Source organism: Cantharellus anzutake, assembly GCF_015039405.1.
Source record: "Cantharellus anzutake strain C23 chromosome Unknown EI90scaffold_33, whole genome shotgun sequence".
NCBI classification, from domain to species: Eukaryota; Fungi; Basidiomycota; class Agaricomycetes; order Cantharellales; family Hydnaceae; genus Cantharellus; species Cantharellus anzutake.
The window spans coordinates 111043-122118 of NW_024066983.1; the positions used below are offsets into that span (position 1 = coordinate 111043).

At 47.9% G+C, this 11076-nt stretch overlaps 2 protein-coding genes across 2 annotated transcripts; one reads left to right on the plus strand and one right to left on the minus strand.

The window, feature by feature from the left end:
- The first annotated feature begins 27 nt into the window (after nt 1–27).
- EI90DRAFT_3063646 (uncharacterized protein) lies at nt 28–8231 on the plus strand. The gene is made up of 41 exons (XM_039060739.1): nt 28–416; nt 471–722; nt 789–900; nt 957–1218; nt 1277–1302; nt 1352–1427; nt 1482–1645; nt 1702–1785; nt 1841–2041; nt 2096–2242; nt 2291–2293; nt 2354–2564; nt 2615–2710; nt 2761–3063; nt 3121–3164; nt 3215–3389; nt 3440–3647; nt 3697–4144; nt 4196–4314; nt 4369–4402; nt 4454–4553; nt 4609–4659; nt 4715–4773; nt 4822–4861; nt 4911–5098; nt 5145–5186; nt 5239–5375; nt 5437–5604; nt 5653–5903; nt 5953–6017; nt 6071–6247; nt 6299–6395; nt 6447–6613; nt 6669–6861; nt 6917–6989; nt 7046–7199; nt 7255–7409; nt 7467–7521; nt 7578–7823; nt 7878–7959; nt 8010–8231. Exons 1-41 carry the CDS (start codon nt 181–183, stop codon nt 8015–8017), a joined length of 5709 nt encoding a protein of 1902 aa, XP_038914490.1. The 5' UTR covers nt 28–180; the 3' UTR covers nt 8018–8231.
- EI90DRAFT_3290348 (SGT1 protein-domain-containing protein) lies at nt 7965–11076 on the minus strand. The gene is made up of 11 exons (XM_039067215.1): nt 10715–11076; nt 10574–10661; nt 10283–10521; nt 10080–10221; nt 9846–10025; nt 9721–9792; nt 9505–9668; nt 9154–9450; nt 8595–9100; nt 8510–8544; nt 7965–8458 (listed from the first exon to the last, which is right to left on the minus strand). Exons 1-11 carry the CDS (start codon nt 11065–11067, stop codon nt 8087–8089), a joined length of 2448 nt encoding a protein of 815 aa, XP_038914491.1. The 5' UTR covers nt 11068–11076; the 3' UTR covers nt 7965–8086.

An 11076-nucleotide genomic window follows, 5' to 3' on the forward strand; every position in this document is an offset into this window, starting at 1 on the left:
TAACAATGTTTTGCGTGACCATTCTCCCACGGTCCTTGTCACTGCTACAGTGCTACTTACGCGTTCCACTTACTCAATTGCATAACCCCGCGACAGAAAAGCTGACGCGGCTCCTGAAATCCTTTCCTTATAAATAGGGAGTAGTTAGACCCAGAAACTGCACACCACCATCAATACACCATGGACGAAGACGAGATCTTTGAGCACAGTGTATCTCCAATCATAGAGGAGGTAGATAATGTCGAGGACTCTAAACAGGCTAAATCCCTTGAGATCTACCTGAAATCGCTCCCTTACGAATGCGAATCCACCGAGGACATGCTGAGCACACTGAACTGCATTGTACAAAATCTCGTTCTCACCGCGCGTACCGCCAACTGGTCCGTGAATGTGGGATGGGACGAAACGCTGCAGTAGTCAGTACATTCAGTCCCTCTCATCAGCGTTGCATTGATCCGCCAACATCCCAGTTGGCTCATTATGAGGTACCCTATGCCTCGTATCGTTCGGGCGGGCCTCGCTCGATTTTACTTCGAGCTTATTGTTACACCTGGAATCGAGGCACGCTACCTCAAAACATGGGCTAATACTTTCCATAAGCTCATTCCAAATGCTGCTGGAGAGAGAAGGAAGCTTGAGCCAACTGACTTGCAGCTTCCATGGCGTGATCTCTGGACCGTGATTGTTCCAGAAGTGTGGCATGGCCCGGACACTGAGTTACTGTAAGCCCAAATGTCAAATTGCGCCCAACTATTCATTCATTCATCCATATCATCTTTCTTTTGAAGTCGAAATGTAGCCCCTGCTTTGATTTCTGTAGCAGAGACTTCCTCACGATACTTCAATCCTGCTGATGTTGAAGACATCATAAACGCAGTCCTGACAAGATTTGAACCCAACGTAGGAGCTTCGAACATGCCGCCCCAAGCAGGTTTGACCGTACGCTTCTACTTTAGAACGTTGTGCAGGACGTTACAGTCCTCATGTCGCTATTGCCCCCTGTCAATGTCCAAATGTACCTCCCAATATTCTTCAGAATATGGGAGGCGTTCAATTCTAGCCAGTTGGACGAAAGAATGCTCGAGTTTTCTGGGTCGCTCGCGCAGGAATGTGTTTCAGTTGAGTTTGATGGTCCTTCGACCCCTGCCTGGAAAGATGTGGGGATTTTTACAGCTGAGCAATGGGCCAAAATATGCAGGACCGCGCTGGTCTTTATGCGTTAGTACCATCTTATACTAGTACCAGAGACGAGTGATCAAGTTGTTATTTATCACAGAGGTCCCAGTGGGAGGTGGTAACTCAGTGAGTCTAGTTCTAGTTTGTTGCCACATGATTTCATCTTCCTTTGAAGAACACAGGGACCACCGGTGGGCACGTCGACTCGGGCCAATCGAATCGCCCTCTGAGGAAGGGTGGAAATGTTCACCGTGCGTGTTTCTTTCCTCTTGATTCTCCTGTCCGCTCATCAGGTAATGCTTCAGAGCATCTGGCTACCATTTTTGTGTATTCGATGTTTTCTGATCTGGAGGGCGATGACTTCGGCGGTACATGTGCTCACTCGAAGTCCCTTCGCAGTCTCACTACAATCATAACGAGCGTGGAGACATATTTCCACCCATCCAACCATGGCACGTGGACCGGACAAGTATTCATGTTTGTCACACGCACTAGTCCTACCCTAAACGCCTTTCTTTTATGCAGCTCACTACCTTCTTGCAACGCCTTACATATGCATTCTCCAAACGATGGACTGAGGAGCATTTCCCGGACTGCAAAACGCCACCTGTAAGCCTGCCTTCCATCTCTTGTCAGCTAGAACTGCACCATTCCTGTCGCACAGCATCACCGGTTGACCGACCATGTGAAGAGAAAATTCGTTGAGTTATTGCAAACACCAGCGTTGCTCTCAATGTTCGCCAAAGATCCTGTATCCATTGCGCTTTCACACGCATCCCTGAAGACACTTGCCGTTCTCGAACCTGACATAATTTTGCCCTCTATCATTGAACGAGCATATAGCGGACTGGAAAGTGTGAACGAGGTCAGCGTCCGCCTAACACTCCTCGATAATATATTAATTGGAGTCCTTGCACAGACCCACAGAGCCACCGCCGTTTTGAGTTGCCTCTCTGCTGTGGCGTCCACTCTCGTCAATGAGAATCTGTTCTTAGGAGGGCAGAGGCATTTGATCCCGCTTTTGGAGCAAGCGCTCCCGGGACTAGATATTAATGATCCTCTAAAGGTACGAGCCCCTTTTCGCCAATATTTGCGTTATTCTCACCTGCCCAACACTGCCAGACTGTAAGTAGATTTCTAGCTAGTTGGAATCACTGAACCACAACAACAAATCCAGATTTGCTCGACCATGTTTATCTCCGCCGCAATAAGCAGCATCAAGGTCGGGAATATCTCTGGACAGGTAGCCTTGACCCTGGGAGATGACGCACCAGTCGCTATCGAAGCAGACGGAACTGTCATGCCAGAGGGGACAGAGGGACCAGGTTCCAAACTGAATCGCAATGAAGAACGTGCGCTCCTTCGCGACAGTACAGCGTCTTTCCCAGGTAGTGTCTATCATCTCCCCTGGGATCATGTCGCTGAATGAGGACACTAGACTGGGTCACTTCATTCTTCCGGAGAATCTTTGCCCTCTTCGAAAACTTGCCAGAAGAAGGTGGGAAATCCAGCAAGATCGGAGGGAAGTCCGAAGGTACTTTAAATAACCGTGGACGTTGCTCGCTGTGCTAATGGCCAATCCAGAGACTTTGTTGAAGTCAATTCGGACCACCCTCGATATCATGGCGTCGCATCTTTCCGATCCTCTCTTTGATCTGGTCTTGGGAATCGTGTACGACTACGCAATTACTAATGCCCGAGCGAATTCAGTTCGAGCATTTAGCAATCTAGTGGCGTCCTTAGGCAAGGCAAACCCAAAGAAGACACTCGACAAATTTTGGAAACATTGTACTGAGCAGATAAAAATCGAGCTTGAGAATGGAGCATCGAGTCTGAGGACGACTTCCACGAGCTTGCCAATCGCATCTGATACTACGCTCCATTGGTGTAGGTCCTGAGTCATACTCGGATAGCCTGGTGTAGCTGACCTAAACTTGGGGCCAGATTTGGGCATTTTGCGTGGTATCACATCAACTGGAGGTTATGAGGTGTGTTGATCCGCAATTCGTGTCGATACGTATCTGACTTTCCCATTTAGCTTATAACGTACAAGGATGAAATTTTCGTTATGCTCAAGCTACTTGTTGCAAAAACGAAAAATGAACGAGGATATAATAACACAGGTCGTTTGGTTGGCCGATTACTTGCCGCTTTGATCAATATATACCCATTGGAACAGCGATTAGTCAACGATGATGAGTGGAACAGCAAGAGTGAGTTTTGGGTTGTGGTGGTCATCTCTGTGGCTTATCTTCAAATTCAGAATTTGAGCAAACTCACTATCAAGCGTGGGGTCGAATATACCGTCCCGAAGACGTCGTTATCAATTGGCATGTTCCTCGGGACGCCGAAATCGATTTTGCAATGGAAATACTGGATCAAATCATTAATCCCTGCTTGGATGCCCTTGAGGGTTTACTTCGCGTCCCCTCCAATTCGCGGGAAGCCGTGTGGCGAAATGACTTTTGCCGGTATGGCTGTCCTCTGAAAGACTCCCTATTCTGTTGAACGACACCCTAGATATCTGTACATCGTCCGTTCCGCGTGGAGTGGACTGCCAACATTCATTCTGGGCCGAGAAGAACCAATGGTGGACGACAAGACCTTGGATCCTACCACCGAGTTAGCATCGTTATCGGCAGATGCACTTCGGATGAAGTGCGGGTTTGTCTTGACAAAGCGGGATCGTCGATACACAGTTGCTCTCGGACACCGGGAAAGATTCGGGCAATTCTTACACAATGCGTCTGTCTCACTCACTCATTCTGAGTCCAAAGACGCTAGCGACGATCACATCGATGCAGTTATGGCTGTGAACAAGGGCATCGACACTTATCTACTTGATTACGGTATGACGCGGGCTTCATATGCAACTCAAAAGAAACTATACGACAGTACGCGGGATTTGTGTCTTTCAGTTGGGAAACAGAAGCTTTTCCCTCGCCAGGTGTGGGTAAAACGTGCACACGTAGGCTTTTCTTTTGTATGTTTTTGTTTTGCTACTAACTTCCATGACAAGGCCTATCACGCTCTGCGTGTTCTCACCCACAGCCTTTATAGAACTCGAAAGACTCTCGATGACCTATTGATCAAGGACCTTGTAGAATTTTCGTTGTCACCTTACACTCGAGTTCGAAAGTGAGGATAAGGGCTGGTCATGAATGCCTTTGCTAACTCCATATATCAACGCAGGAGCAGTCAGGCCATTGTAGCAAACATCATCTCAGTTCGTATCTATTGAACTAATCCCATCCGTGCTGTTCAATCCGTACTATAGTATTTTATTCGGTCGTCAAGGATTGTATTAGCTCAGGTTTTCGAGGCTCTGCAAAAACAGTCGGACCTCGGCAAAGCCGGAGATCCTGACCGGCAGAAAGGTGGGAGTCTATATAGTCTTAAAACGCTTCATTGCTCACCACCTGGTTTTACCAGGTGCACTGTATCTTCTGTGGAATCGATCTCTCGCATCATACGCTCTGAGTAGTGGGTGAAAGTGGCACTTTTGATAGATTGATTTCTAAATGGAAACAATTTCTAGCCCCTAAATATTTACCTTCTTTTTACCACAGCCTTCTCAGCCTTCAATATCAGGAAAAGGTGGCTTCCACGTATCGGTTAACAACCATTTAACTAATCTTCCTTCAGCCCTCAATTCAGCAACTTGTCGCCGCCATCATCGAAGACAGTCAGTTGACCCCGCTTCTTATCTTTCGCATCGCCTCATATCATCACAGGCTTGGGTCAAGTTACACTTGAATCACTGGACGTGTCGATGTCGGCCTCCCTTCCATCGCCACGTTTCGTCAAACTTATCGATAATCTGGAGAGCCTTTGCGGATCATCTGACCCCTCCCTGACACAGCTGGTGATCGAGCGGCGTGAACCCAGGCTTCAACTGAAAGTTGACAAGTATAATCAAACGGTACGAGAATCTCAGCTACTACATTCCTTCTCTTATGGCTTCTTAGTGCCAGGAAATTTGTACGATCGCCCGCAGCAATGAGACACATGTAAGGGGTGTTCTTTTTGTACCCACAGAAAATTTACAGCTCTTTCGTCTAGTGGAAATATCAGCAATGGTCCATGGCACTGCTATTGCGACTTACTCGGAAGGACCATCCAGCAACATCAGAAGTTGCCCTACTCTTTGCTGAGAACATTCTCTCAGACCACCCAAATACCCGATCCTACGCCCAGAAGTAAGAGACATTTAACTCACTCGCTCGCCAGCCTAAGACATCATCTCTTCACTTTGTCCAGGGGTCTCAGTAGACTTCTACGATTCATCAAGTCCCGAACGTTCAGCAAGACGCCGCAAGATCTTTGGTTAAATAGGCACTTCAACCCACTCAGAGCTGAGTTTCAATTCCAGGATCTTAATACATTCCTGGAGTCACAAGAGCGACAATCATCAATACCTTCAGATACGTGAGTCAATTTTTCGACGAGCTATTCATCCAGCTCACTTCCCCTAAGCATTTATTACGACAAAGTCCCCCATGGCGCCCTAGTCTGGAACCAAACCGTACGCGGTTACCGGAAGCCTCCCCAGGACCTTCCTGTCTTCCAATGGGAGAGTGAATCTTTGGATCTCCTCACGGCCTTACGTGGTTATTTGGATGAAGCTTGGTTTTCCCACTTACTGAATCTGTGGGCCCAGGAAGGAGAACGCTCCAATACCACAACCGATCTGCGAGCTGAAAACACGACTTTAATAAAGATCCTATGTGAGCACTTTCGTTCAAGCCCCCAGCCGCGTATTGACGTCAGGATTAGTTTACGTGCTTCAGGGAGCCCACACATCCTTGGTCTTACCTCTTCTCGACCCTTTCTTACGTGACGTAAGTGAATTCTGTTTAGATTACAGAGATGGATTTACCAATGACGATCGCAGCCAGACAAACATCGTCTCAGGGCCGGTTTAGAATTCCTTGGAGGGCTTGTTCGTGGTTCTAAACACTTCCCTGGGCAGCTGATATCACAAATGTCGAATTGGGTCACGGCTCGTCTCCCAGCGATACTAGCATTGATCACCCCTGACACCGTCACACTTTGGGACTCTTTCTTAGGCGTAAGCCCGTTCCGTCCTGTCCATTTGCCCCTTATCTCATAGCTATCACAGCTCCTGTTCCAGAACCGCGATCCTCGCCGTACAAGATCATTTGTCGACTTCGTTCTTGACCAGCCAGTAGATTTTAATGGCGCATCTGTTTTTTCTTGTTGAGTTGCAGTGATTGTTGAGCCGTCTCATCACTCACTTCCATCGCTAGTAACGAAAACACTGTCGTCAGTTGCCAGTCTCGCGGATGGGCTCAGTGTCCGTTTCCTCCCTTATTCACATAAGTATCTCGATGCCTTTTTCGAGAATTTGGGGACACCCTATGCAGAAGTCAGGACACAGATTGTTGCCACTATTCTGATCATTGGCAACCTCACAGTGAGCAGATGATGGCCAGCTGCCCTTATTCCATTGTATTAACCCACAGTTGAAGTGGTGCCCATCGCATCCTTCGGCTACTGTCTTGGCTAGGCGCTGCGCATCTGATGAAGATCCGCTACTTGTTAGGGAAACAAGATATATGTCAAGACTATTGAAGCTCTCTGACCAATTTGAGAAGTGGAGAAACGAGAGACTTCCAGGAGCTTGGGTTTCCCAATCAATGTATGACAAAGTCGGGCTCACTCGTACGTCATGTAATCTATTGCGACCCCTGCGACGCCCTTACGTTTGGTCCTGCAGTGTTGACTTGGATTTGGAGCACAGCGTATAGCATTGGAGCACCATCTATCTTCGCCTACACACATCCGTTCCTGTGAGTTAAACCAGTGTCAATATTGGTCCTGCTTCGCCATTAAACATTCAATCAAGTCCGGAGATTTTCCGGATGAGTGAACTACAGGACTCGTCGGAGCTACAGTCATACAGCTCGGGGGTGCTCTATGTCTTGTCTGCCGTTGCGCCTCCAACTGAATATGTGGGTTCTCTTACAGAGAGCTTCATTAGCGCTATTCGCATGTCGCCTGTAGGGATACAGATCCTTCGGGCAACTGAGGGCTTGCTGACATTCATTTCATCAGTCCTGGCGTGTTCGGCATAAAGCCATCCCCGTACTGTCCGTTTGGTACTTCCGTAACCTGCCCAATCTATCCCAGGACATGATAAACCGAGTGATGGAGGTTTTGGTTGAATGCCTTCGAGATGAGAATGTTGAGGTTAGGGAGACGTCAGCGACGTGAGTAATGCCAATGAAGAGTGACTTCGCCGCATAATGGAGTGCCCTCATATATAGGACGTTGTCTGGTGTTTTGCGCTGTTCGCAGAAAAGCAATGTTATTGCATTAAAGGTGACAGTCGATCCATAGTCCTATCACACCTCGGCTCGGCTAATTCTCTTTTGCAGGATCGCTTTGTCCGTAATGCCCTGCGTGCCAAACTCCCTAAACGCAGCGACCCAGAGTACTCTGATGCATTGCGCAGGCTTCATTCGGCAATCCTAGGCATGATTGCCACGCTGCAAGCATATCCCTACGTTGTTGAATCATGGATGCCCAGCCTAATTGAGACATTGTCGAGGTTTTCCAGTGAGCCTCAGCCAATCTCGAGCGCAATCCGTAAATTTGCGGCCACATTCAAGAGGACGCATCAGGTGTGTGAAACGACTCAAAGCAGACCCCGCATGTTCTCACGCCGCATGGTGTAGGACACCTGGCACTTGGACCAACATCTGTTTGATGAAGACCAAGCCCAGGCATTGGCAACAATGTTGACAGGAACAAGCTATTGTAAGCAAGCACTTTATTTAAATTGATTTGTCCTGATGACTCCATCATAGACGCATGATTTGAGACGCTACACATACATTAGCCTCTGTATGATGTAAACTACACCCTCGCTTGAGTAATTTAGAAATTATGTTTCCTTTGAACTACTCTCGTTCAATCGGCCAACCAGATTGCTGACTGGTCCAGACAAACCATCCTGCGCTGCATAACTTTTCAAAAAGTTTTTGATAAGATCATATTCCTTGTTTGGCTCCATGTTTTCATCCTCGGAATCACTGTCGTGCTCTATGGCATGAAGTAATTCAGCTTCCATTCGTGCTTCGATGTCAAGACTCTCATCGTCTTCAAATGTGGGTGACATGCTAGAAAAAGGGGGCAATGCCCTTTCCTTCCCTTTTTGTGATGTCCGTGCTGGCTGAGCTTGTTGAAGCTTCGAGTCCATCGTTGTCATGAGGCTCTCGAACGAGTGGAGATCAGGGGGGTGAGGCCCATTGGCTATCTGAGAACCTCAACATGTTAAAGAATCGGAAAAAAGAAGGCTTGCACTCACTTCGGAGGTTGGCCCCGGTAAATTGGGTACGAAGGCTGATACAAAAAGGTTTGTAGGGCATCTTAGACAGCAATGAGGGAAATACCTCCTCGCTCTTGGCGGACTTTCACAATGTCATCCCACTGTTCCGTGCTGATGCCCAAGATGTCCCTAGTGAACTGAATGAAATCTTCCTTCTCAGCTTCCATGTCCACTTCGATCTCTCCTACAACAGTCGGTCGGTCCTCGTCCTCTTCACTGTCGTCGCAAGGAATGAAGTCCAAGTCATCATCAGGATCACTCTCATCATCTGAGTCCACTCCGTCAAACTTGTCCCTTTGAAAGATAGGCTTTCGAATTGGTTTAGACTGGCAAGAATCCATGGTGGGATCCTCAGAAGTCGACATTGGCTGCCGACGTGCAATTGGCCGAGAATTAGAGTACTTGGCTGGCAAAGCACCGTACTCCGAAGCAGGAAGAGGAGGAACAAGGTCATCCATGACCCTTGCACGAGCCGCCGCATCCATCGGCTCATCCCCTGCAGACGCCCATCCGTCCTCATCACTTAAGTTAAGCGACTCACCGTCTGACAGATCATCCAGAACCTCATCACTATGGGAAGAAATTTAGAACAACATAACATAGTGGGTTGTTTATCACTCAACTCATCAAATTTGGCGCCTTCAAGATCACCCTCCCTCTGCACGAATTGTTCTACTCGTCCGGCAAGCTTTTTCAGCTTTGAGGCTTGGTCAGCCACCGTTGGATCCTCTTCGTTTTCTGCCAACGTCACTTGCGTTGATGATTGCAGACCATCAAACAGGCCGCCCAAATCATCTGGAGATGCCGTCATCCACTCGTCCGGATCTTCACCACGGTCGAAGACTGTCAGTTCTGAGTGCTTCTTCGCTTTTTCGACCGCAACGTTGACATTCTCTGCAAATGATAGACGTCCAGTTTCACTGGGTGTCCAAGGTCAGTTCAAAGCAAATAAGATGTCCGAGTGAACTACGTGCTCTGCTTTCCTAACATCAAGCCAAGCACGCACAGCTCGGTTCTCGGCTTCCCGCCATTTTTGGGAGCCTTCAAGTTCATGGTCGAAGTAGCCAAGTTTCGCAAGCGTTCGAATGTACTCTTGATATCCCTTGTCAAGCGCCAGGGCATCTTTGGTAACGCCGAGCTATACAAACCATAAGTAAAAAGAACATTGCGGGGCATACATGTCCACATACGGCCAATGCTTTATTTGTTTTTACCGAAGCTTTCGACTTGGTTTCTGCATATAACATCTCAAAGCCACAAGCCTGTTCTCGCATTTGATCAGCGACAGTCGGGTCGCCCCGGCGGATTTGCCTACTATCTTCATGCCAAGACTTTTCGCTTGCCAGTCCCGGCTTCCCTCTTTCTCACTCCATCGTCCAAAAATTTTAGGGGGATGGAAGTTTTGGCTGACCAGCTGAGCATATGCTATGCGTGTCATCCGTATGGAGGCGAAAATGGAACTGGATGGCGGGAACCTGGACATTTGATAGACAGGCTAAAAAGAGAAATATGAAACCAATCACAAGCCACATAAATTCTACCAACGTACTCGTAGCTGGATGGCATCCCGAGTGTAAAAAGCCTCCACCGCTCGTTGCACTAATGCCGATTCTTCACTCAGTGCAAGAGCGATGTCAAGTGGAAGGAAGGCACGAGTCAGATGAGTATGGTTATGGCATGCTTGGGGATAACTGTCGTTGGGGAATTTGTATGAGATGGGTAATGTTATTGAGTAACTCCAGCGCCACCGACCTCTTAATTTTATTATCAACTCTTAAATGCATGCTATGTGGCGCAACAGTCTCAATGGTTGAGTCGCGCAGTGTCTCAAGCGCATCAATTACGCTAATATACGATTCGTTATCCATCTCCAGGCCGGGTTCTTCCTCATTTATGTATTTCAGGGAACCATGACGTCGCACTCGTGGGACGTCAGGCGTTGACACGAAGTGGATTGGAATGAGGTGTATCTGGGACTGAAAAATCCAAACCTGCGGACGAGTGAGCCCCAAATTTAGAAAGCTAATGGCACAGATAGCTCACCCGATTTTCCGAATTTGCTGGGGAAATCCATTTGGGCAGCACATCAGCTGCTTCAATCAGTAAAAACTCTCCATCTGAGTCAGAGATGCTGGAATTCGGAGGTATGAAATAAAGAAATGAAAGAGAGCAGAGGCCATGCACCTTATTGCAACATCGATTATTAGAGACACCTCGCGCAAAAGCCACACCAAACACCATTCATCATCGATGCTGTCGCCAATACGCACAGTACCTTCTAGTTTCCACCGCGGAGTGCGAGAGGGGGCCTCATTGGGAAGGGCACGGGCTAACTTTACCTCAAACGCATCTTTATGCCACAAAAAGGATGTTGGAAGCCGCGAGTGCACTGTCTCCCGAATTTGAGCACCCAACACCACACATGAAGACTCCGAGATGGACACTGAAGGATTAGGATAGAATGTGTATTGAACCGTGTCCTCTGATATTGAGGGTGGTTGGTTAAAAATATCCGTGCCGGATGTCGAGCCTCGCATGACTTGATG